This window comes from Nansenia antarctica (genome assembly GCF_963989245.1).
Source record: "Nansenia antarctica genome assembly, chromosome: 7".
Classification (NCBI taxonomy): domain Eukaryota; kingdom Metazoa; phylum Chordata; class Actinopteri; order Argentiniformes; family Microstomatidae; genus Nansenia; species Nansenia antarctica.
In genome coordinates, this window is record NC_137677.1 from 29,260,518 (window position 1) to 29,287,622 (window position 27,105).

The following is a 27,105-nucleotide window of genomic DNA, read 5'->3' on the forward strand; positions in this document are numbered from 1 at the left end:
GTCTGTCTGTCTGTTACCTGTCTGTCGGTCAGAACGGAGACTTCCCCCGGGCCCTGAAGGCTGTCAACAAGAGTAGGACTCATCCCTGTCCAGCCTGTGTGTGACTGTCATGATGAATAAGAGCTGTGGCTCGTGTGACAGCGTGTAGCTGTTAGCTGTGGCTAGCTAGCACCCAGGATTGCACCACTGAAGTAGTTCTATTAACACATTCTGCTGAAACATTTCATTGTTATTCGCAATTAACAGTAGACTCGCATTTTCGCCATGTGTGACCCTGGGTATCTCTATCTGAACTAGACACGTGTGCCGCAGTGATTACGTGTCCTAGTAGCGGCGGGCCGTGCAGCCCTTGAAACGCCTTCTTGACCCATACCACCATGGCAGTGTCTCTAACAGCACCCCGTAGAACTGGACATCACTGACTGAACTGACTCATTATGACTCAGCCTTGAACACACAACCGCGCGTGTGTGAGAGATTGTGTTCTTCATTTTCTTTCATCATTTTTCTCTCTCATGGTCTCTCTCTGTGTCTCTCTCTCTCTCTCTCTCTGTCTCTCTCTCTGTGTCTCTCTCTCTCTGTGTCTCTCTCTGTCTCTCTCTGTCTCATGGTCTCTCTCTCTCTGTCTCATGGTCTCTCTCATGGTCTCTCTCTCTGTGTCTCTCTCTGTCTCATGGTCTCTCTCTCTCTCATGGTCTCTCTCTCTCTCATGGTCTCTCTCCAGTTCTGCACGAGGCGAAGGAGGATGTGACGGCGCTCCACTGTAAGGTGGTGTGTCTGGTCCAGAACGGCAGCTTCAAGGAGGCGCTGAACGTCATGAACAGCTTCTCTAAGGTCCTGGGCAGGTAGGTCATGAACAGCTTCTATGTGGCGGAGGAGGTAGAGCTACCGTCTAATGATCGCTAGGTTGGCAGATCGGCGTTTCGAGCCCCGGCGCTATAAAAGTGCAGTCCTTTTACCATTTACACCCTACTGGGTCCACCTGAACCATACTCCCTCCACAACTCAGAATTCCATATATATATGTGCAGTGTTTCCTCCAGGATTTTTGACATTAGTGGCGGAGCGGTTATCTTTCATCTATCTTTGCCAGTGTTGGGCAATATTACTTAGTAGAGTAATATATTAGTTATTACATATTACTCCTTAGGAAAGTAATATCTTTATATTACTTATTACTTGGAATCAAGAGTAATAATATTACTTTACTTTTATATTACATATTACTTTCCCCCTTTCCACCCGCAAAAATATGTACAACAACACAACGGTTTAGCCAGCTCCTTTTCTTGAACTGAATCCAATTTATTGGAATAATAAACTGCAGTGTTTCCTCTACATGCATTTCATCGTGGCGGGCAGCCACGATGGAATTTCCTCCGCCACCATTCAGATTTCTCAAAAAAAAAAAAAAAAAAAATTTAGGCCGCTTTTCAGACCTTCACAGCGCTAGACACACCCACAAGCGCGAAGCGACGCGCTTGCAAAACTGTTACCGGTACTTTCCTCCAGCAGCGGTAAATGAGGCACCCTTTGCGGCTTAATAACTTTGGTTCTCCGGGGGTTACGGTAAAAATTCCAATGTGTCCGGAAAGAGGACAAGCCATGGAATCGAAAAGTTTTTGAATGGAGTCGATCCTCCACTCCTATCACCGTGGACACAGCAAGGAGCGAATTCCCGGGTAGAAATATTTCCTCTCCCCGCTGTCAGCGGTAAGCGGTACTTTCCTCCAGCAGCGGTAAATGAGGCACCCTTTGCGGCTTAATAACTTTGGTTCTCCGGGGGTTACGGTAAAAATTCCAACGTGTCCGGAAAGAGTCGTGGGAGACGATTTTTTTATTGACAACGGAATTACATGCTGGAAAAACATGCAGACACAGACAATAAGAGACACACGGGAGAAGTACAGGAAAACATTTTATTTTTTTGGGCCATCCTCAAGTTTTGGCTACGTTTCATGCGCGTGCACGCGAAAAAATCGCGGTCAGCGCTACCCGCCACCATTGTAAAAATTCCTGGAGGAAACACTGAACTGAATAAGTGCAAACGGAATAAGTGCAAACAAAATACAAAATAACGCAGCAGTCTCATACTCTCATACTACATACTCAGTGACAAGGTTTTTCAGATCGTCTCCACTAAATGCGGTATCTTTCTTGAAATCCAGTTTCTGTTGTTTTGCTGGCGTGGCCTCCGTGTTATCGGCTAGTGATGCTCCGATCTGATCGATCTGACCGATATGGCCTTGATCGGTTTTGATCGGAGTTCTCAAAACGGCCGATCAAACACGACGATCAGTTTACAAAATGGCGTCGCCAGTCTGGAAATATTATACAGTGTCGGAAAGAGACAACAAATATGCCGTTTGTAATGTCTGCTCAAAAGAAATACCTCGGGGAGGAACGCACGCAAGGTCTTTCAATACCACGAATATCATACGGCATTTGCTGCGTTCGTCGATTCGCTCAGAGAGCGCCGAAGCGCACACTGGGCTCGACGTCATAAAGGGACCGAGTGCTTTGATTGGACGAGAGGCGTTCCACGAGTGCTGGTCAGAGTTCCAGCGCGACTTCACGAGCGTAGTGTAGGTAGTGTGCAGCGACGTCATGTGACCCCGCGAGCAGGAAGTCACTTGGCCCATAGCAACAACTATTAGCGCGTGAGTTGTAGGTCTTCCTCTGTGCACCTTGCACAAGTGTAGATAGCGAGCGACTTTTCAGCAGCAGGACATAAGAGGAACAGGCTGAGTGCCAAAAACGCTGAGATGCTTGTATTTCTCAAGGCTAATCTGCCAGTGATGCTGCTTAATCAGAAGTAAGGTTTGAGTCTGAAATCTCCTTAGGTGCAATGTTTTGTTTTTTTGTTTTATTGATTATTGCTGACTTGCTGTCTTATCTCCTCCTAAATATGACTTGAAACTGACTGACTTGAAACAGTATTTTATATTTGGCTATAGCCTGTTTATGTTGCAGTTTAGTTTGGGTATGTTTATTGTTCCTCAGGAAAGCTACAGTATACTGTATAAGCTCCAAGTTCTCTAAGAGCCCCTAGTTCCTCTCATTCGAGTGGAATGTTGCACATTTGATGTGACAGTGTACATTTTATTTATTATGATTTTTATTTTCACATTTTATTTGTTTTTCCTGAAGTAAGCTACAGGTGGTTGTGAATTCAATAAAACAGATGGTCGTCAATTCATGATACTTTCTCATCTCCTAATTTCATTTAAATACTTAATATACAATGTCAATGGTGTTAAGAATAATTAAAAACATAAATAATGCTACACAATAAATAGAATGCTTCAATTGCCATTTTCGACGCTGTGATCGGTGATCGGTGATATCGGATCGGCAGATCACTGATTCCAGTGATCGGTGATCGGAACCAAAAACCCTGATCGGAGCATCTCTATTATCGGCAGGGGCTTTCGCAACCAGTTTAACTTTGTCGTGGGCCTTTTCCAGGTGCTTCAACAGGTTGGATGTAGTATTTTTCGCGCAAGACAGTAGTTTTCTTCCCGCACAAAGTTTGCAACGGAGATTCAGTGTTTCCTCCAGGAAATGTTACAATGGTGGCGGATGGCCGTGCCCGCGATTTTTTTCGCGTGCACGCGCATGAAACGCGCACTCAAAACAACGTTTTTTTGTTTTGTTTTTTTTTCCCCTAATCACAGCCAAAACTAGAGGATGGCCCAAAAAATAAATAAAATAATATACAGAATATAAACTTGTGACTGACAGTCACATACACACACACAAAGATCATCAGCTATAATATAATACGAAGTAGGCCTACATGAGCACAAAAGCGGCTAACGTTACTGATTAACTGTTTACTGTAGTGCAGGGAGATGGTAGTCGTAGGCGGCGTATCAAATGACAAAGCTAAACGTTTAATGAAGGACATGAACGATTGTCAACAACACACTCAAGCAGTAAATAGAACAGTCTAAACAACTTGGGTACTACGGACGGAACAGTGGTCTCAACCTATAGTTCCGTGCGTGAATTATGTCAACCCACCACATTACAGAAGTAAAATCACAGTCAGATGGAGCATTCGGTAAACAGCTGAGTATCAGCTGAGTTAAAGAAAACAAACTCTTACCTTTGATGAGACCCACATGAGCCCTGTTTTCCCGTACTTCTCCCGTGTGTCTCTTATTGTCCAAATGTTCCCTGAATTTTAGCTGCATGTTTTTCCAGCATGTAATTCCGTTGTCAATAAAAAAATCGTCTCCCCTTCTTTTCCCCTTGACAATACTGTGTCGTTGCTAAAGTGACGGCACATAAGAATCGTTTTTTTACTTGCTAATGTCTGCTAACGTAGCACTTGAAACTGGCGCCGTTCTCTGGACTGCAGCTGCTCCCGTGTTAGCATTAGCATCCATCTTTTCTTCTCCCTTCTCACCGTCACGAGCTCAAATGACACTTGTCGGCCGATCTAATTCTTAACACTCACTTACAGGTCTTCTGACACCATGTCGTGTTATTCTATTAAACATACACATGAGTCCTTCTGTATTTCAATGTAAGTGTCTTTATTTTAACTCGCTCTGTAAGCTCTACAATACCGGTCTCTTGTTGTCTCGTCGTAACCTGCCCACCTGACCTGGGGGGTATTCCATCAACGTCGCTAAAGGAAAATCCTGGCTTATTTTTGAACTCTCGCGAGACCTATCAGAATATGCCTGGATATTTTTAAGAACTCTCGCGAGATTTATCAGACTAAACCTGGATTTTCCCTTTAGCGATGTTGATGGAATACCCCCCTGATGTCACTACGGTGGCCTGTACACAATAACAATAATACCACAGTTCACATTTAGACCAATCAGGAGCCCTTGTGTCACGTCGTCAACTGAATGTCATTAATCTGATTTTGGATCAGCGGTTAGAGAGAGATGGGCGTGGATTTAGGTGCACTTTTAGTCAACATCCATTATAGCGCTGATCTAGGATCAGATATATTTTAATCAGCTAAAATGTTCAGATTTTTTATTTATTTATTTTTTGTGGACTGAATCAATTCGTGGCGGAGGAAATTCATTCGTGGCGGCCCGCCACCAATAAATGCATGTAGAGGAAACACTGAGATTAATATTTTTGTCATCCTTGACAGACACAAAGTCAAAATAGTGTCGATACTTCCAGCCGTGGAAAGTAAATGTACGCTGTTCATCATCATCCGCCATGGTTTGATTTGTTTTGAGAAACGCCGCCACGCTGTCAGTTGTCAACACACTAGGCTACGTCATAAATGTGTGCAGGCTGCGGCACGTTCTAAAAGGAACAGATCTATAAGCTACTATGCACCTCAGCGCAGTGTGCTGATAGCTTGTATATCTGTTCTATCTTTGCACGCAACAACCCCGGTACTATACATGAATTATACGTTTAACAGCCATTGTAACGGGTAACGAGGCCCTTATTTGGCGGAGTAACGAGGTATAATATTACTTTTTCACAGAGTAGTCTCGTTATATTACTCGTTACTGGGTAAAGTAATAATATTACAGTAATATATTACTTAGTAACTCGTTACTGCCCAACACTGATCTTTGCACAAAAAAAAACGCGTGCACGCGCATAAAACGCGCACTGGCGCTCAAAACAAAGACGTAGTTTCACCAAAAACTATAGGGTGGCAACAATTATAATTTCTTAGATAGTGGTTAAGTCATTAAAGCCGAGCAGTTGATTTTATATAGGTGATTATACAGGTGATTTTATATAGAAGGTGATCAAATACCAATATATCCTACAGCTGCAGCGCCGGTGGCGCTGCTCTGTAGCGACTCGGGCCGGTGATACTGGTTTGCTTCAAGTGTTTTTATTTGTTTTTGTTCGTTTTGTGTTTTGTGTAATATGTCTATCGGCAAAATTCTACTGCTGGTCTTAATTATCAGCGGCCGTCTCCGCTGCCGTGCGACCAACACGCAGGGGGAATATGGAACAATACAGCACATCACATACTCCAGGGAGAGACACAAAACAGTTTTGTGATTGGTCCGAATTTAGCGGGACATTTGGATTTCTCTTTTAGCCCGTCGCCGGTGCCTTTAATCCCGTATCCTAATCGAAAATGCAACTTCATCAGCTCCACCGGTCACTCACGTCCACACACAGCCCCCCGCCGTGTCCTTTCCCAGCTGCAGCGGTGCGGTCTGCGCGCACAGACGAGTAGTCATCCAGGTTGATCAGCGAGTCTGGGATTCCCTGGTGGAGCCACGTCTCGGTCAGAACCAAGAGATTCGCCTCTCGGTATTCAAAGCAGCCCTTCATGTTGACACGTAGCTCGTCCATTTTAGGTAGTGATGGCGAGATGAAGCTTCTTGAACTGTTGAAGCTTTCCATCCAATTGCGTCACACATGGACCGAAGCTTTGTGTTGCTTCATTTGCTCTACTGCACCATCAAGTGGACAATAAATGTCTAGCAGGCAGAGTGATAATAACACCGTGGCTTTGGTGTGTGAAGCTTTGAATTGAATAAATGTGCTTGTGTTACTAGGAACAACAACATTTTATTCATTTATTCATTTTTATTTAAAAATAACAATTTCTCCACAGTGCTGGTCTTCAGGCGGTTTCTTTTTTTTGAGACGATTTCACCTGCTTTTGAAAATATCCTTTCACAGGGCACAGATGAAGCTGGGGTACATAGAAAATGAACGGCAAGTTTATACAAATTAGGATACACATTTGTGTGTTCTTCCCAATACTACAATTACAAAAAAATGGCGCCGGTTGGGTGGCTGCCAGTGAAACGGCTCAGTCTTACTTCTACTTTTTAGCCCTTTTTTAGCCCTTTTCAACCTTTTATTTCAAACTTTTATCTTTTATCTTTTAACCGGAGTGCTCAATATGTGCCTGATAAACGGAGGAATGCGGGTGTATTCCAGAGAGGAGCTCATTGCCTTTAGGAGTCGAGCCGCCGCCGTTCCCCCTACAGGAGTGCCCAGCGAAATAAGGACACGCAGACGGGGAACTAGGGCTGGCGCGTACGTGAGGGCGAGGAGAGACAGACAAGCAAATAGGACCTGCCTGCCGTCTGTTCTTATGGGGAACGTAAGGTCGCTGGTCAACAAGGCTGATGAGCTCTCTGCTCTGATGAAGGGACAGGGGGAATATGGGAAATGCAGCCTGCTATTCCTGACGGAATCCTGGCTGAATCCTGGTATACCAGACGGGGCGATGGAACAAGATGGTTTCACAATGGTCCGCGCGGACAGAACGAGAAACAGCGGTAAGATAAAAGGAGGCGGGATCGCTGTGTTTGTTAATTCCAAATGGTGCAAGCCAGGTCATATCACTATCAAAGAGCAAGTCTGCACTCCAGACATAGAACTGTTGGCGCTAGGTTTGAGGCCAGATCTCTGTCCGAGAGAGTTTTCACATGTTGTGGCTGTGACTAGTTACATTCCACCAAGCGCGAACCCGGCGCGCGCAAATGACGTCATCCATTCCTGTATCGCGGGGATACAGACCGCTCACCCAAACGCATTTATCATTGTGAATGGGGACTTCAACCATGTAAATATGGAAAAGACATTGACGGATTTTACCCAGTATGTCACATGTAAAACAAGGGAGAACAAAATACTAGACAAACTATATGCCAATGTGAAGGGAGCCTACACATCCACTGCCCTCCCGCCACTAGGGGCATCCGATCACAATATGGTCTGGATGGAACCAACATACACCCCTATCATAAAAAGGCTGCCTATCACCACCAGGACTGTCCAGCAATGGTCAGAAGACGTGGAGGAGGAGCTGAGGGCGTGTTTTGAAACAACCGACTGGGGGATGTTCCAGAGAGTCCACGGGGAGGACATAGATGGTCTGCTAGACTGTGTCACAGACTATATCAAGTTCTGCGAGGAGAGCATCGTCCCCATTAAAAAGGTACGGTGCTTTCCTAACAACAAGCCGTGGATAAATGGGAACATCAAGAACCTTCTGAAAAGGAAGAGGAGGCTGTTTAAGGCAGGGGACACTGAGGGAGCCAGGGCCACTCAGAAGGAGGTGAAGAAGGAGCTGAGAGCAGCCAAAGAGGAATACAGGAGGAAATTGGAGGGCGGGCTAGAGGCCCACAGCTCCAAGGAGGTGTGGAAGGGCTTCAAGAAGATCACGGGCCACAAGCAGCCACATCCTGTGGTGGAGGGGACCCGAGAGCAGGCAGATGACCTGAACTGCTTCTTTAACAGGTTTGACCAACCATCCCCCTGCCACCCCCCACAGCCCCCGACCCTGTCACAGCCCCCGACCCTGTCACAGCCCCCGACCCAGCCCCCGACCCTGTCACAGCCCCCGACCCAGCCCCCGACCCTGTCACAGCCCCCGACCCAGCCCCCGACCCAGCCCCCGACCCAGCCCCCGACCCAGCCCCCGACCCTGTCACAGCCCCCGACCCAGCCCCCGACCCAGCCCCCGACCCAGCCCCCGACCCTGTCACAGCCCCCGACCCAGCCCCCGACCCAGCCCCCGACCCAGCCCCCGACCCTGTCACCCCCCCCATCCCCCTGTCACCCCCCACAGCCCCCGAACCTCTCCTCCCCTCTCCAATGTACCGCACCCCTGGCAACAGTAGCCCCCACTCCCCCTGACACCCCAGCAGCACCCCAGCAGCAACTGCCTCCCCTTACCAACACCAGGAGCCAGGGAGCATGCTTCACACCTGGAGACACCGGTACTCACAGCTTTATAACATCTGAGCAGGTGAGAAGGCAGCTTTCCAGGGTGAATGTGAACAAGTCCAGAGGTCCAGACAACATCAACCCCAGGGTTCTGAAGGTGTGTGCTGGAGAGCTGGCGGACACATTCCAACATCTCTTCAGTCTATCTCTAAGACTGAGGAGGGTGCCACAGCTCTGGAAGACCTCTTGCATCGTCCCAGTGCCAAAGAAGGGACGGCCCAGCACCCCAAACGACTACAGACCTGTCGCCCTGACACCACAGGTCATGAAGATCCTGGAGAGGCTAGTGCTGCAACACCTTAAGCCCCAGGTGAAGGACTTCCTGGACCCCCGGCAGTTTGCATACCAGGAGAGCATGGGGGTGGAGGACGCCATCATTTACATGCTGCACAGGGCCTACACACACCTGGAGAGGCCACAGAGCATGGTGAGGACCATGTTCTTCGACTTCTCCAGTGCATTTAACACTATCAAGCCATCACTGCTGGCTGACAAACTAGCAGTGATGTGTGTGGAGGACTCCCTGACGGCCTGGATCCACAACTACCTCACAGACAGGCGTCAGTATGTGAGACTGCAGGGCTGTCAGTCTGAGGTGGTGGTGTGCAACACCGGTGCCCCCCAGGGAACTGTTCTGTCACCCTTTCTCTTCACCCTCTATACCTCCGACTTCCAGTTTAGCTCCGACCAGTGCCACCTGCAGAAGTTTTCGGATGACTCCTCTATCGTCGGTTACATCACAGACGACAGGGATGAGGAGTACAGGGCCCTGGTGGAGAGCTTCGTGCAGTGGTGCGACACCAACTACCTTTTGCTTAACACCAGCAAAACAAAGGAGTTGGTGGTGGATTTTAGGAGGAAGAGAAGGACCCCAGCCCCCATCACCATCAAGGGGGTGGAAGTCGAGAGGGTGGACTCCTACAGGTACCTGGGAGTACAAATTAATAACAAACTGGACTGGACTGACAACACCGAGGCTCTTCTCAGGAAAGGGCAGAGCAGACTGTTTTTCCTGAGAAGGCTGAGGTCTTTCGGTGTCTGCAACAAGCTGCTGCAAATGTTTTACCAGTCGGTGGTTGCCAGCGTTCTGTTCTTCGCCGTGGCCTGCTGGGGTGGAAACATCTGTGCCAGGGATGCTGCGAAGCTAAACAAACTGGTGAAGAAGGCCAGCTCTGTGGTGGGGACCGGGCTGGACAGCCTAGAGGTGGTGGCAGAACAGAGGATGGGGAAAAAACTGGCGGCCATGCTGGCCAATCCCTCCCACCCGATGTACTGCGAGCTGGCAGGGATGAGGAGCAAGTTCAGCCACAGATTTGTTCTCCCCCGTCAAAGTACAAAAAGATTTGGACAGTCCTTTATTCCAGCTGCACTCCGACTCTACAACCAGGCCCTGCAGGGTGGGGGAGACCTGGAGATGGAACTTTTGGAACTTTTTACTTATTGAGCCTGCACTGTTTTATGTTTTTTATTGAATGTTTTTCTGTTTTCTGTACTGAATGTTTTCTGCCCTAACTGAGCTGTTTGACAACAAAATTTCCCCATTGGGGACAATAAAGGTTTTCAATCAATCAATCAATACTGTAGGGGGTTCTGCATCCTTTCGATGTTTGGTTCAGCCAGGTAGGTATGGACCTCCACTGTTGCGTCTGCAGTTCCATTTTGGGTCCTCGCCTGCAGGACTGTGGTGTCTAAACGACGCCACAGTTTGTTACCTAAGACAGACAAACAGGCTGTCAGTGTCAGTGAATATATACAATAAGACAATTAGAATGTATCCAGTATACATTACCTTGAGTCACAGGCTGCGAAGCTTCTGATATGGGGGGTTGTGAGGAGGAGGAGGAGGAGGAGGAGGAGGAGGCGGAGGCGGCGCTGTTTCGTATAACGGTAGCACATTCGAAAGTGAGCCTCCTTTCGGCCTCTGCTGCTTTATTGGGGCTAAAGAATCCTATCTTTTTAAAACGTGGATCAAGCAGTGTCGCCAGTGACATTATGCTCATTGATTGCAATGAGTACAGCTTATCCTTTAATTGTCTTCTTAGACTCTCAGCCATTGCTATGCTCTCTTGTGTTTGGACAAGTCCCATTTCCTCCTCCTCCAGTGTGTGGTATAGCATTGATAAAAGAGGAATAACTTTTGAACCGGACACTCTCTTCTCCTCTGACAGCTCAACTGTGGCATCATTGAATGGGGATAGCACTTTTAGACATTCTGCGATGATGTCATATTGTTCTAATGTGAGTGGGACAATGTCAGTACGTAGGCCGGCCAAAGCTGCTGCTATAGGCTCCTTGAGGTCATACACACGCTGCAGCATATGGTACGTACTGTTCCAGCGTGTATCCACCTCTTGGATCAGCTTCAGTGCCGGCCGGCCCATTTGCTCCTGCACCTGTGTCAGCCTCTCCTATAAAATTTGCCAACAAAAAGTGATTAATTCAAGAGTCACTGCAGCAGCAACTTAAACCAAACAGCGTCATTTAGAATATTGCAATGAAAGAAAGGAATTCACCTTTGCAGTGGTGCTGCTCTTAAAATAGCCCACCATCTTCCGAGAATTTACCCGGATGTCAGCCAACACGTTGTTTTCTTTAATAGCCTTTTTTATAAGTAAATTTAAAGTGTGCGCCACACAAATTGTGTGACGCAAGTGCAACTCCTTGGCACAAGCACCCATATTTGCTGCGCCATCCGTCACCATGCAAGACACTTTGGTGGTAATACCCCACTGGGCCATAAGTGCTGCTTTGACGTTGGCCAAATTCGCAGCAGTATGTGCATCAGGGAAATGCAGCACCCCTAAAACAACAGTGTGCAAAGAGGTGCTTTCATCTATAAAATGGCAGGTCACAGCCAGATATGCATCAGTGTTGATGGAGGTCCACATGTCTGTTGTCAAGCTAACTGCAGATGCCTTCAACACAATGGCTTTGGCTTTCTCCTTGGACTCCAGATATCTGGACTCCACCATAGCTTTCAAAGCCTAAAGGAAAGAAGGGAACACTCTTGGAATGGCATAAATGGGGAAATGGGGAAAAATGCTTCATGTGCTCACATACACACCTGCCTTGTGGGGAGAACATAGGTAGGGTTGAAAGCTTTAACAAGCTTTCTGAACCCTTTGTCCTCCACAATGGTGAAGGGCTGGCAATCCTCAATCACCATATTGACCAAGGCCTCATCCACATCATTCTTCAGTGCTGATGAAAAAAAATATGCAGTATATAATTGCAGATGTCATTCATTAGTCATATTTAAAATATAAATTAATGTTGTCTAATAAAAACGTACCCTGTAATTTTATGTTTGTATGCTGTCTTATCATTGCATCCTGAAAAGGCTTACCTGAGCTTGGTCCACCTTGGTTGGTCTCCTTGTTCTCATGCAGGGCTCTATAATGCCTCAGCATAGATGAAGTGTTATTGCTGTATCCAAGTTATTTTGAACACACCAGACACTTCACCTTTTACAATAGCAGAAATGAGAAGAAAGACATTAGAACAAGGGACGATACACTGTGTTGTCACATTTATTTACAGTATAGTACACTAGTTATTGTTTATTACTATGTGCATAGTGCGTACCTTATTAGGAGAGATCAGCTCAAAATGTTCCCAGACAGGGGAATATCGCCTCTTTCTCGCTGGTTCCATCGCAAAAAAAAAAAGAAGCTCCAAAAGATTGCAAACAAACAAACTATAAAGTCGCAAGTCAACAAACTGTGAGGGGGAATCCATTGCGTTTACCTGTCTTTTATGTTTCGAGTCTCGCGCCAAATCCGAGCCACTTCCCGAATCGGTCACGTGGTACGGCCGGCAGGCGAAGCTTCGCTCTTACCATACGTCATCAACACACGCCTCGTTACGCGCTTCACAAAAATCTGCCTCGGTTACTCGACACACGCTACGAAGCGTCGGCTTCATCTCGCCATCACTAATTTTAGGCAGCAGGGACCGCACATTGCTGAGGATTATTGACGGCAGCGGTGGTTTGTTGTTTCGCCGACGGAGGCGTTCACGTACGCCTCCCCGGCGACCTCGCCTGCGTTGTGGCCGTGGCCCGGTGTCTGTTGGCTGGGTGGAGTTCAGCACAAAGTCCGGTAGTGGCTGAGGTGGTCGGAGAGACAGCAGCGTTTCCCTGGAGTATGTGATGTGCTGTATAGTTCCATATTCCCCCTGCGTGTTGGTCGCACGGCAGCGGAGACGGTCGCTGATAATTAAGACCAGCAGTAGAATTTTGCCGACATATTACACAAAACACAAAACGAAAAAAAAAAAGAGAAATCCAAATGTCCCGCTAAATTCGGACCAATCACAAAACTGTTTTGAAAGCGCCTGTTTGAGAGCGACTCAGTCTCGATTGCAGTGCGAACACAAACGACGAGGTTAATTTGCAACATTGTAACATATTGTAAATAACTACCCCTAAATCGTAACGAAATGTAGGTCTGGAAGCGGCCTAAATCTAGCTTCAATCTGCTTTTTTTCTGTTCTCCGGTCATAATAACTCGCTGCCTTTCTGCGCAGCCTGAATCAAAGTGGACTGTCTGAATCAATTAGTGGCGGAGGAAATTCTTTCGTGGCGGCCCGCCACCAATAAATGCATATAGAGGAAACACTATGTGTATATATCTTGTTTATTTGTCATTGCGTTGAATAGAAGTACACAACGCCACGAAAATGCAGAAATCAATCAATCATCAAACAGTCAAATAAATCGATCTACACGCCACCTTGTTGATGAAAGTCTTCTTTTTCATCCCTCTCTTCTTCCCTCACCTCCTCCCTCTCTCCCTCAGCGACCTCCTGGTGTTTGAGAAGGCGTACTGTGAGTACCGTCTGAACAGGGTGGAGAGCGCCCTGAAGACCATCGAAGGAGTCGCCGAGCAGAACGACAAGCTGAAGGAGCTCTACGGACAAGTGGTGAGGGGCCTGGGGCGGCGCGCTAGGGGGGGGCTAGGGGCTTGTGGGGGACTAGGGGCTTGTGGAGGACTAGGGGAGGACTAGGGGCTTGTGGAGGACTAGAGGGGGACTAGGGGCTTGTGGAGGACTAGGCGCTTGTGGAGGACTAGCGGAGGACTAGGGGCTTGTGGAGGACTAGGGGAGGACTAGGGGCTTGTGGAGGACTAGGGGCTTGTGGAGGACTAGAGGGGGACTAGGGGCTTGTGGAGGACTAGGGGCTTGTGGAGGACTAGAGGGGGACTAGGGGCTTGTGGAGGACTAGGGGCTTGTGGAGGACTAGGGGCTTGTGGAGGACTAGAGGGGGACTAGGGGCTTGTGGAGGACTAGGGGCTTGTGGAGGACTAGAGGCTTGTGGAGGACTAGAGGGGGACTAGGGGCTTGTGGAGGACTAGGGGCTTGTGGAGGACTAGAGGCTTGTGGAGGACTAGGGGCTTGTGGGGGACTAGAGGGGGACTAGGGGCTTGTGGAGGACTAGGGGAGGACTAGGGGCTTGTGGAGGACTAGAGGGGGACTAGGGGCTTGTGGGGGGACAGACTGGACTAACTCCCCTCTGATTGGCTAGCTATACAGACTAACCCCTCCCCTCTCTCTGATTGGCCAGCTGCACAGACTAACCCCTCTCTATGATTGACAGCTGTACAGCCTAACCCCTCCCCCTCTCTGTGATTGACAGCTGTACAGACTAACCCCTCCCCTCTGTGTGATTGACAGCTGTACAGGCTAACCCCTCCCCCTCTCTGTGATTGACAGCTGTACAGGCTAACCCCTCCCCTCTGTGTGATTGACAGCTGTACAGGCTAACCCCTCCCCTCTGTGTGATTGACAGCTGTACAGGCTAACCCCTCCCCTCTGTGTGATTGACAGCTGTACAGGCTAACCCCTCCCCTCTGTGTGATTGACAGCTGTACAGGCTAACCCCTCCCCCTCTGTGTGATTGACAGCTGTACAGGCTAACCCCTCCCCCTCTGTGTGATTGACAGCTGTACAGGCTAACCCCTCCCCGCTGTGTGATTGACAGCTGTACAGGCTGGAGAGGTATGAGGAGTGTGCAGCCGTGTACAAGGACCTGATCAGGAACTCCCAGGACGAGTACGAGGAGGAGAGGAAGACCAACCTGTCAGCCGTGGTGGCGGCGCTCAGCACCTGGGAGGACGCCCCGCCTGTACGTACACACACACACACACACACACACTCAGCACCTGGAAGGAGGCCCTGCCCGTACGTACACACACACACACACACACTCAGCACCTGGAAGGAGGCCCTGCCCGTACGTACACACACACACACACACACACTCAGCCCCTGGGAGGACGCCCCGCCCGTACATACACACACACACACAGCCCGTAGGTCCTACACCGGCCAGACCTTCACACAAGCTATTGGCCAGCTGCAATTAGTCCAAAATGCAGCAGCGAGAGTTTTAACCAAAACAAGCAGACGAGCTCATATAACTCCTATTTTATGGGGTAGTGGTGGTCTAGTGGATAGTGAGTTGGACTTGTGATCGGAAGGTTGTGAGTTCAAATCCCGCCTGAAGCCACACCACTACTAGTGTGCCCTTGGTTAAGGCACTTAGCCCTCAGTTACTCCAGGGGGAATGTCCCTGTAATTCGTAATTGTAAGTCGCTTTGGAATGGACTTTATTTGTCATTGCTACAGTACAGGTACCAAACAACGAAACTTAGGAGATGGACTTTGGATAAAAGCGTCTGCTAAATGGCAAAATTAATTAAATTAATTAGAGACTCTACACTGGCTTCCTGTTAAGTTCAGAATAGATTTCAAGATCCTTCTGCTTGTTTATAAAGCTCTCACTGGCACAGCACCGGAATATGTTCAGACCTTGTGCTAGCATATCAGCCCAATAGAGCTCTCAGGTCTTCTGCTAGCATATCATATCTGCTAGCTACTGAATCGGTGGCATTCTACAATACATCCCTGAGCAGCCTCCTGGACACCCATGCCCCACTACAAACTCGAACTGTTTCCTTTTCTCGTTCAGCTCCCTGGTTCACCAGCGAGCTTCGGAAAATGAAGGCGGCTGGGCGTGTCCTGGAGCGGCGGTTCATTGCCTCGGAACTTACAGTCCATAAAATGGCCTACAGGGATCATCAAAAGGCCTACTCTAAGTCCCTCAGGGAGGCGCAGGCAAACTTCTACTCAAACATCATCAACAACAGTCCCGGCAACTCAAAGCAGCTTTTCTCAACAATAAATCACTTCCTGAAACCACGAATTCCCACAAACAAAACAACCACAACTGAACAATGTAACAACTTCCTTTCGTTCTTCAGAACAAAAGTTGACATTATTCGCTCCTGCCTCTCTGCCACACCTACTCCATCTGCCCCGACTGCCAGCCCACAGCCTGGGCCGCCCCAGCCTCTCCACTGCTTTTCCCCCACTACACAGCAAGAAGTCGAGAAAATCATCAGTCGCATGAAACCTTCCACCTGCACCCTGGACCCCCTTCCCACAGCACTCGTCAAACTGAACATCCAAGCCATAAGCCCCTTGATCACCAAAACCATCAATCACTCCCTACTCTCTGGCCATGTCCCATCAGCTCTGAAAACAGCCATCATTACTCCCCTTCTTAAGAAACCGACCCTAGACCCGGATACCCTCGCAAACTACAGACCCATTTCTAACCTCCCGTTCCTCTCCAAGGTCCTGGAGAAAATAGTCGCCACCCAACTCCAACATCACCTCAGCAGCAATAACATTGCAGAAAAAGTCCAGTCTGGTTTCCGCTCCGCCCATAGCACTGAAACAGCACTGGTCAGGGTGACAAACGACATTCTCATGGCAGCCGATGCCGGCTCTCCTTCTCTCCTCATCCTCCTGGACCTCACAGCCGCCTTTGACACCGTCGACCACACCATCCTCCTAGACCGCCTTCACTCCACTATCGGACTCTGCTACACTGTTCTGGACTGGTTCACATCCTATCTTTCCGAACGCACCGAGTGCATCTCCTTGGGAGGTGCAAAGTCCCGGACCCAGCCTGTCACCTGTGGTGTCCCCCAAGGATCCGTACTCGGACCCACCCTCTTCACCCTGTACATGTTACCTCTCGGCCGTGTCATCAGCAAGCATGGTATCCCCTACCATTGCTATGCTGACGACACACAACTCTACATTAAACTGGACCCAACCCCTCAGTCAACCTCATCTGCACTCACCATCTGCCTAGAGGAGATAAAGGCGTGGATGAGAGTTAACTTCCTTCAATTAAATAGCTGCAAAACAGAAGCCATCCTCATCGGCACCCCTCACCAGGTTAAATCATCCCCCATAACAAGCATCACTTTCTCTGGACAGGTTATCCCTCTGTCATCCGTCGTCACCAACCTTGGTGTTCGAATGGACCCCCACCTCAACTACGAGGCCCACATTAAACACATATCCAAAACGTCATTCTTCCACCTTAGAAATATAGCAAAACTCCGCCCACCCTGTCTTTGCCCGATGCCGAGAAGTTAGTCCATGCCTTTGTCTCCTCCAGGCTCGACTACTGCAACGCACTTCTCATCGGGATCCCTAGCAAGAGCCTTCAGAAGCTCCAGTACATTCAGAACAGCGCTGCTAGGATCCTGATGAGAGTGCGCAAATACGATCACATCACACCCATCCTCCACTCACTACACTGGCTTCCCATCTCCTCTCGGATCATTTACAAAATCTCACTGTTAACTCATCAATGCATTCACGGCAACGCACCCCCTTACCTCAAGGACCTGGTCAAATCCCACAGCCCCTCCACTCGCACTCTCCGCTCATCAAATGCAAACCTCCTCAAACCCACCAAAACCCACCTCCGCTCCATGGGAGACCGGGCCTTCTGCTCCATCGCCCCCGAACTGTGGAACTCCCTGCCCACCTGAGAGCACCACAGTCGGTCGACTCTTTTAAGAGCGGACTTAAGACTCATCTTTTGAACAAAGCGTTCCAGTAGCCAGATTTGTATTTATTTTTTTTTCTTTAGTTTTATGCCACAGTGTCTTTTTAACCTTTCTGCTTTTGATGTTTTTAGTGATCTTTATTGTGTTGTGCTGTTTTTGTTTCTTTTATTGACTGTAGCACTTTAAGATTCTTGAAATGTAAAGTGCTTTATAAATAAAATCCATTATTATTATTATTATTATATCAGCCCAATAGAGCTCTCAGGTCTTCTGCTAGCATATCAGCCCAATAGAGCTCTCAGGTCTTCTGCTAGCATATCAGCCCAATAGAGCTCTCAGGTCTTCTGCTAGCATATCAGCCCAATAGAGCTCTCAGGTCTTCTGACGCTGGTTTTCTCTGGCTACGTTCACACTGCAGTGAAATGTGACCCAAATCCGATTTCTTTGCCAACACGCGACTCAGGTCTGATTTATGCATGACTGTGGGAACAGTGCAAGTCACATGAATCAGACTTTAAAATTTAAAAAAATCAGAAAAAGAATTTGCGTGTACACGCATGAAACTCGCGCTCAATGACGTACTTTCACCCACTACAGGGTGGCAACATTTTTTTTTTTTTGGTTTAATGGCGGTTAAGTCATTAAAGCAGAGCAGGTGACTTTATATAGTAGGTGATCAAATACCAAGATAGGGTTAGGGTTAACATACATACAGCACTGAACATAGGACCTGTTGTGGTCCTCTGTGGTCATGTTGTGGTCCTCTGTGGTCATGTTGTGGTCCTCTGTGTTCAGGAGGATCTGGGTCTGCCAGAGACGACCTACGAGCTCTGCTACAACGCCGCCTGCACTCTGATTGGTCAGGGCCAGCTCCCAGAGGCCCTCAATAAGCTACGGCAAGCAGAAGGTGACCAACATAGTCTCAATTCACAACACGTCTTTAGTTAGGCTACCTGTCGTTGGTGTCACTACTTTGTACACTTTGTTTATTTGACTTCTCATTAGGGCTGCAACAACGAATCGATAAAATCGACAAAAATCGATAATGAAATTCGTTGGCGACGAATGCCATTATCGATTCGTCGTCGTCGTTTTTTTTTTTTTTTTTTTTTAGGGTTTTGTTTCCATAACAAACCTACTTCCTGTTGACGCACGCCACGCTGTCTTGCGGCCGGTGTAGGCATCGCGAATCATAGCGAATCATAGCGCTTCCTATGGCCGGAAAGGGCAGAACCTATGACCGGAGCTGTCTGCTGTCTGCTGTCAGGACATGCTAGTGAGTTAGCTAGCAGGGTTAGCTCGCTGCTGCCGCTAGATGACTGTCACTACGCTGCTCGTCCAGCTGTAGTCTGCGTAGCTGTGCTGAGAACCAGAGCACTAACTATGTTTCTATAGAGGAGGGTTACACTAACTATGTTTCTATAGAGGAGGGTTACACTAACTATGTTTCTATAGAGGAGGGTTACACTAACTATGTTTCTATAGAGGAGGGTGAGTTACACTAACTATGTTTCTATAGAGGGTTACACTAACTATGTTTCTATAGAGGAGGGTGAGTTACACTAACTATGTTTCTATAGAGGAGGGTTACACTAACTACGGTATGTTTCTATAGAGGAGGGTTACAGCTAACTTCCTATTGTTTTATTATATAAGTCCTGCTGGGCTCAGCCCTTCCATGGTCTCCTGCTCTCCATGCAAATGCGTTAGTGTGAGTTCTGGCGAAGCGTCAGCTAAATGACTGTAATGTAATGCGATAGCCAGTGAGTGTTTGCTCGCATTCATGAATTCAATATTGCATGACAAGTGTATTTAGCTAGCTGTCTAACGTCAGTGGTAGAGCAGAGGTGATAAGCTAAAGGCTAGCTAGTGGTAGCCTACCAAGCTACCTGTGAGTTAGAGTGAGGCACTGACTGTCGCCTAGCCTATTGTATGGAGTGAGAGGACACATTGCATTGTTTTGGAGCATATCTGTTATATAAAAACATTAGTGTCTTGTCTGTAGCCTATATTGCACTTTGGGTTACTGACCTTTACATTAAGCAAAGGTATTACCTAAAACAATGCATACATTGAGCTAGAGTTCAACTACTTTATTGAAACAATCTACCGCCATAGTCCATGGACTGTTGTTAAACCTATATGATGTAGCAACGCCTTTTTTATTTATATTATTTTTTATTTTTTATTAATACTTATTCATTTTGCACATGTATATGTATAGGCCTGGCTGATTTAGAAAACATAAAATAAAATTTGCAAAATAAATCTTTTTTAAATCTTTCCCCCCCGCTTTTTTTGTATCCGATTAATCGATTAAGCGAAAAATCGGCAGATTAATCGATTATCAAAATAATCGTTAGTTGCAGCCCTACTTCTCATGGTTAATAATCTTGTTAATTTTTTATGTTAATCTTGTTAATTTTTTATGTTGATCTTGTTGTTGTTTTTATGTTAATCTTGTTGTTGTTTTTATGTTAATCTTGTTGTTTTTCAGAGCTCTGCCGGATTTCCTTGTCAGAAGATTCTGTGAGTTATTCTAGTTTCTCTCTCTGGTTCTGGTGTGGAGCTGGTGAACCTTCTGGTTTCTCCCCATAGACTCAGTGTGTCTGTCAGAGTGTGTAGTGTGTCTGTCAGAGTGTGTAGTGTCCTGTCACAGTGTGTAGTGTGTCTGTCGTAGTGTGTCCTGTCACAGTGTGTAGTGTGTCTGTCAGAGTGTGTAGTGTGTCCTGTCAGTGTGTAGTGTCTGTCATTGTGTTAAGTGTGTAGTGTGTCTGTCAGTGTGTGAAGTGTCTCTCAGTGTGTTGCGTGTCTCTCACAGTGTGTTGTGTGTTAAGTGTGTAGTGTGTTAAGTGTGTGTGTGGTCCAGGATGTGACAGAGGAGGACATTGTGTAAAGTGTGTGTGTTAAGTGTGTGTGTGTGTGTGTGGTCCAGGATGTGACAGAGGAGGATGTAGTGTGTTAAGTGTGTGTGTGTGTGTGTGTTTGTGTGTGACAGAGGAGGACATTGTGTAAAGTGTGTGTGTGTGTGGGGGGTCCAGGATGTGACAGAGGAGGACATTGAGTCGGAGCTGGCGGTCATCCACTCCCAGATGGCCTACGTGCTGCAGTACCAGGGCCGGACAGAGGAGGCGCTGCAGCTGTACAACCAGGTCATCAAACTCAAGTGAGTCGGCTGCTCTGCTTACTGAGAGAACCCAGCTCACTGCTTACTGATAGGGCTTACACACCGGCAGTTCTGAACGCCGGTTCGCGTTCCCGTTCGGCGCTGTCTGGCGAACGATACACTGGTATGAACGCGGGCTCGTTCGCCAGACAGCGCCAACTTTCGGAGGTTTCCGAACGCGAACCGCCGTTCGGAACTGCCGGTGTGAAAGCCCTATGAGCGAACCCAGCTCACACACCACCTGAGGTGTAGCAGAGAGAGAGGGACTGTTAATCATGTCTCTCTCTCTGTCTCTGTCTCTCTCTCTCTCTCTCTCTCTCTCTCTCTCTCTCTCTCTCTCTCTCTTTGTGTCTCTCTGTCTCTCTCTCTCTCTGTCTCTCTGTCTCTCTCTCTCTCTCTCTCTCTCTCTCTCTCTCTCTCTCTCTCTCTCTCTCTCTCTCTCTCTCTCTCTCTCTCTCTCTCTCTCTCTCTCTCTCTCTCTCTCTTCACCCCAGGCCGTCAGACGTAGGACTGCTTGCTGTGACGGCCAACAACATCATCACAATAAACAAGGTGTGTGTGTGTGAACGTCTGTGTGTGAACGTGTGTGTGAATGAGAGGCTGTTTCGGAATAAGGAGCTATACAAGTGCAGTCCGTTTCCCATGATGCTTTGCCCCGGCCAGTAGTAACAGCTGTGCCGCCCTCCCCTCAGGACCAGAACGTGTTTGACTCTAAGAAGAAGGTGAAGCTGACCAACGCCGAAGGCGTGGAACACAAGCTGGCCCGCAGGCAGCTGCAGGCCATCGACTTCAACAAGGCCCTGCTGGCCATGTACACCAACCAGGTATGACCTCTGACCCTGCTGGCCATGTACACAAACCAGGTATGACCCCTGACCCTGCTGGCCATGTACACCAACCAGGTATGACCCCTGACCTTAACCCTGACCCTGCTAGCCATGTACACCAACCAGGTATGACCCCTGACCCTGCTAGCCATGTACACCAACCAGGTATGACCTCTGACCCCGCTGGCCATGTACACCAACCAGGTATGACCCCTGACCCTGCTAGCCATGTACACCAACCAGGTATGACCTCTGACCCCTCACCCTGCTGGCCATGTACACCAACCAGGTACCACCCTGACCCTGACCTTAACCCTGACCCTGCTGGCCATGTACACTAGCCAGGTATGACCTCTGACCCTGGCCATGTCCCTCCCCCAGGCAGAGCAGTGCAGGAGGCTGTCTGCGGGGCTGCAGGCCCAGAGCCCCGCCCACCCCCGGCCCGTCCTGGTCCAGGCAGCTCAGCTCTGCAGAGAGAAGCAGCACAGCAAGGCCATCACCCTGCTGCAGGTACACACACACACACACACACCTGGTAGCTACCTCACACACACACACACACCTGGTAGCTACCTCACACACACACACACACCTGGTAGCTACCTCACACACACACACACACACCTGGTAGCTACCTCACACACACACACCTGGTAGCTACCTCACACACACACCTGGTAGCTACCTCACACACACACACACCTGGTAGCTACCTCACACACACACACACACCTGGTAACTACCTCACACACACACACCTGGTAACTACCTCACACACACACACACCTGGTAGCTACCTCACACACACACACACCTGGTAGCTACCTCACACACACACCTGGTAGCTACCTCACACACACACCTGGTAACTACCTCACACACACACACACACCTGGTAACTACCTCACACACACACACACACCTGGTAACTACCTCACACACACACACACACACACCTGGTAGCTACCTCACACACACACCTGGTAGCTACCTCACACACACACACACCTGGTAGCTACCTCACACACACACACACACACCTGGTAACTACCTCACACACACACACACACACACCTGGTAGCTACCTCACACACACACACCTGGTAGCTACCTCTAGGGCTGGGACGACGCGTCGACGTAATCGACTACGTCAATACGTCGACTTGCGTAATGTGCGTCGGTGCGTCGCAAATAAACAACATGGCTGCGACCAGTTACGAGCGACGTGTCATTGATTTTCAACAACAACTCGCGCTTTTATTTTGAAGACGAGAAAACGAAACCGGAAGTCTATAATATCAGAATGTGCCTCTTGTTGTCTTTCAGAGTCAGAGAACAGATACCAAACTGTCGACATGTTTGCTATAATTATATTACTTGGCAGTAGGTAGTCATCACTCAATGCTCGTCTCATTTACAGAACAGCATGGGTTGCTTGCACTGTTTGATAGCGTCATAAAAAATTAACGTCTCACATTGGCGAAAATTCACACGGAACACAGAATGGCCGAACTCCGACTGTGCTGTAAAGTGGGTGGAGTATTGACTCCTCACATGCGATAGTATGTATATTAGTATACTAGATAGTAGTATAATCATGCGAGCTTTTATCGACCGGAGATCTCCGACACAGTCGTACATCAATGGCGCGGTTAAGGCTTATCCCTCTGAACCTGGCCGATCATTCGGTGCATCCCTACTCTCAAGTATTGTGATTTTCTGTCGTTTTTCTTTCCCCTGTCAGTGTCCCTGTTAGACATGCCATCATTATGAACAGCTAAGATACTGTAACTTGTTGACCTCCTAACTGTCTCTCGCGACGCGCCCGCCCCACACTTTGAGAAACACTGACCTATAATAATAATAACCAGGAGGCAGGCGGGGGGAGAGAGGAGCGTGGGAGGGGGAGAATGTTATATTGTTACTGAGAGGTATAGTTACGGTATTCCGGTTAGAATTTCACTCGAATTGCACTAATTAGAGGATTTTATGTTGGTATTTATTTTGGTATTCCTCCTGAAAATGACTTGAACTTGCCTACTGCATTACTTGCACTTTTCCTTTTATTTGAAGTTAACTTTTATATTTTATAATATTATATTTTATGTTGGACTGTAAGAAAGAGAGGATATTCTTGTTGTGGAATATTGCCCTGCAGTGCAGAAGCCTAATTTATATATTTGTACAAGAATAATTGAATAAAATACTGTTGTATGTTAATAAGAGAAGTTTTTGACATGTATTTGGGGAAAATTAAGTGATACATTAATCGAACAGTAAAAAAAATAATCGCTAGATTAATCGTTAGAAAAATAGTCGTTAGGGACAGCCCTAGTTACCTCACACCTGCCCAGGTAACTACACACTACTACCACTGCCACAGCACCCTGGGTATTCACACCACTAACTTGCCTTTTCTCTGTCTCTCTCTCTCGGTCTCTCCCTCTCTGTATCTCTCTCTGTATCTCTCTCTGTATCTCTCTCTGTCTCTCTCTCTGTCTCTCTCTCTCTCTCTCTCTCTCTCTCTCTCTCTCTCTCTCTCTCTCTCTCTCTCTCTCTCTCCCCCTCTCTGTAGAGGTTCTCAGAGCAGCACCCAGAGAGTGCAGCTGGCATCAAGCTAACCATGGCACAGCTCTACCTGACCCAAGGTACCCCCCCCCCCCACACACACACACACACACACACAGCTCTACCTCACCCAAGGGTATATAAGTTCAGAATAGATGTCAAGATCCTTCTGCTTGTTTATAAAGCTCTCACTGGCACAGCACCAGAATATTTGAAAGACCTTTTGCTAGCATATCAGCCCAATAGAGCTCTCAGGTCTTCTGCTAGCATATCAGCCCAATAGAGCTCTCAGGTCTTCTGCTAGCATATCAGCCCAATAGAGCTCTCAGGTCTTCTGACGCTGGTTTTCTCTGTGTACCACATTAAGGCTGCCACGATTAGTCGACTAGTCACGACGACGTCGACTACCAAAATCGTCGCCGACATATTTGGTAATCGCCGTAGTCGCATGTTTTTTTGGAGCTGAAATAAGCGTTTTTTTTTTTTTTTTTTTTTGCCTAGCACCAGGGGAGCCCCCCCTCCCAAATTTCGTTGTTTGGTACCTGTACTATATCAATGACAATAAAGACCATTCATTTCATTCGATAAGCATTCGTTTTTCTTCCCTGAAGCTGCCACTGGCTAGCGTCTCCCAGTGTCTTTGATGTACATGCGCAGTGTCGGTCATCCGGGGCACACGTGACTTCCCCGGAAAAACAAACAGAGAAATGTCTTCCTGTCCTCGTACCTCTAAAGTGTGGGAGCATTTCAACCACAACGTTGAAAAAAAGAATGTAAAATGTAAAATTTGCAAAGCTGAACTCGCTTATCATGGCAGCACGTCTATGATGCGCGAGCATCTAAAAAGGAAGCACGTTGTGGCAGATGACGAGGAAGACGATGGCTCGTCTCGGTAAGCTAGTTAGCTTGTTATTGGCTAACGATATCGTTACGTTAAAAGCCTTCTTACATTATTTTACGTTGTCATCAAAGCGATACTTATCAAATAGCTAAAAATGTTGTCTTAACGTTACAGTGCTAAGAAGGCGCGTTCTACTATGAGATGAGTGAAGCAAAGCAAAACTTTTGTACTCTGTACAAGTATTTATTTTTGTTTTTGTATTCTTTTGGTTGCCTAGTGCCTAGCCTACCTCATTTTACTCAGCAGTTTGCACCCTCTACTACTCTTTACATTACATTACATGCAAGTGATGCCAGAAATAAATCTGCAAAGTTCATTAAAATATCTATTTTTGAGTGAACAATCATTTTAATTGTCTTTATTTTTAGTTAGCACATGCCTACAACAACAACTAACAACTTTAAGCTAAATTTAGAAGCTGATTTAGAAGATGATAGCTAAATAAGAGCGATTGAGTAATTGTGCGATAAGCTGTAATTTATGATCCGATTAGTCGACTAATCGTTAAAATAATCGGTGACTAGTCGACTATGAAAATAATCGTTTGTGGCAGCCCTATACCACATGTACAAAAGAAGAGATTTGGTGAGGCTGCATTCTCATTTTATGCTCCAGATTGTGTCTCACTGCCAGTTTACATTAGGGATGCAACCTCAGCACATATGTGTCAAGACTAAAAACCCATCTTTTTAATATTGCCTTTAAATGACTAAATAATTAAATTAAGATTATATAATGATTAAAGCACTATACAAATAAAGTTATTATTATATATAACAAACCTATAAAATCTTAACTGATGATTGCACAGAGTTGTTCTGAGGTAATGTTCCATCTCCTTATTTGGTCTTGTTCCTCTGAAGGTCACGTGACCAAGGCCTGCGACACCCTGAGGTCCATCGAAGACCTGAGACACAAACAAGGAATGGTAGGTTTCTGTTACCATGGTAACTCTGAGGTGACTGTGACGTTACCATGGTAACTCACCCTGAGGTGACTGTGACGTTACTGTGTGTGTGTGTGTGTGTGTGTGTGTGTGTGTGTGGTAGCTACCTGCAGCAGGTGTGTGTGTGTGTGTGTGTGTGTGTGTGTGGTAGCTCCATGGTAACTCACCCTGCGTGTGTCCCCAGATCTCGGCCCTGGTCACCATGTACAGCCACGAGGAGGACATCGACAGCGCCATTGACGTCTTCAGCCAGGCCATCAGCTTCTACCAGGCTGAGCAGGTACGCTACGCTACGCTAGGCTAGGCTAGGCTATCTTCCCTCAGTCCACTTCTACCAGGCTGAGCAGGTACGCTATGCTACGCTAGGCTATCTTACTGCAGTCCACTTCTACCAGCCTGAGCAGGTACGCTAGGCTAGGCTATCTTACCGCAGTCTACTTCTACCAGGCTGAGCAGGTACGCTAGGCTACGTTAGGCTATCTTACCTCAGTCTACTTCTACCAGGCTGAGCAGGTACGCTAGGCTAGGCTATCTTACCGCTGTCTACTTCTACCAGGCTGAGCAGGTACGCTAGGCTAGGCTATCTTACCTCAGTCTACTTCTACCAGGCTGAGCAGGTACGCTAGGCTACGCTAGGCTATCTTACCTCAGTCCACTTCTACCAGGCTGAGCAGGTACGCTAGGCTATCTTACCTCAGTCCACTTCTACCAGGCTGAGCAGGTACGCTAGGCTATCTTACCTCAGTCCACTTCTACCAAGCTGAGCAGGTACGCTAGGCTACGCTAGGCTATCTTACCTCAGTCTACTTCTACCAGGCTGAGCAGGTATGCTAGGCTATCTGACCTCAGTCCACTTCTACCAGGCTGAGCAGGTACGCTAGGCTACGCTAGACTATCTTACCTCAGTCTACTTCTACCAGCCTGAGCAGGTACGCTAGGCTACGCTAGGCTATCTTACCTCAGTCTACTTCTACCAGGCTGAGCAGGTACGCTAGGCTATCTTACCTCAGTCTACTTCTACCAGGCTGAGCAGGTACGCTAGGCTACGCTAGGCTATCTTACCTCAGTCCACTTCTACCAGGCTGAGCAGGTACGCTAGGCTATCTTACCTCAGTCCACTT

General features: G+C 47.6%; 1 protein-coding gene across 2 annotated transcripts in view; it reads left to right on the forward strand.

Moving 5' to 3' along the window:
• The window catches only part of srp72 (signal recognition particle 72), a 56,545-nt gene that overhangs the window by 251 nt on the left and 29,189 nt on the right, over window positions 1–27,105 (forward strand). For both annotated transcript variants that reach the window (XR_013937560.1, XM_080535849.1), the window contains exons 2-13: window positions 725–845; window positions 13,503–13,626; window positions 14,684–14,827; window positions 18,372–18,483; window positions 20,074–20,105; window positions 20,618–20,742; window positions 21,237–21,294; window positions 21,435–21,566; window positions 21,951–22,079; window positions 24,145–24,217; window positions 25,902–25,966; window positions 26,169–26,264. Coding sequence is in view for 1 of the 2 variants with exons in the window: in XM_080535849.1 (XP_080391975.1) it covers window positions 725–845; window positions 13,503–13,626; window positions 14,684–14,827; window positions 18,372–18,483; window positions 20,074–20,105; window positions 20,618–20,742; window positions 21,237–21,294; window positions 21,435–21,566; window positions 21,951–22,079; window positions 24,145–24,217; window positions 25,902–25,966; window positions 26,169–26,264 (1,211 nt within the window). In the remaining variant the exon portion in view is untranslated. The remainder of the gene's footprint in view (window positions 1–724; window positions 846–13,502; window positions 13,627–14,683; window positions 14,828–18,371; window positions 18,484–20,073; window positions 20,106–20,617; window positions 20,743–21,236; window positions 21,295–21,434; window positions 21,567–21,950; window positions 22,080–24,144; window positions 24,218–25,901; window positions 25,967–26,168; window positions 26,265–27,105) is intronic.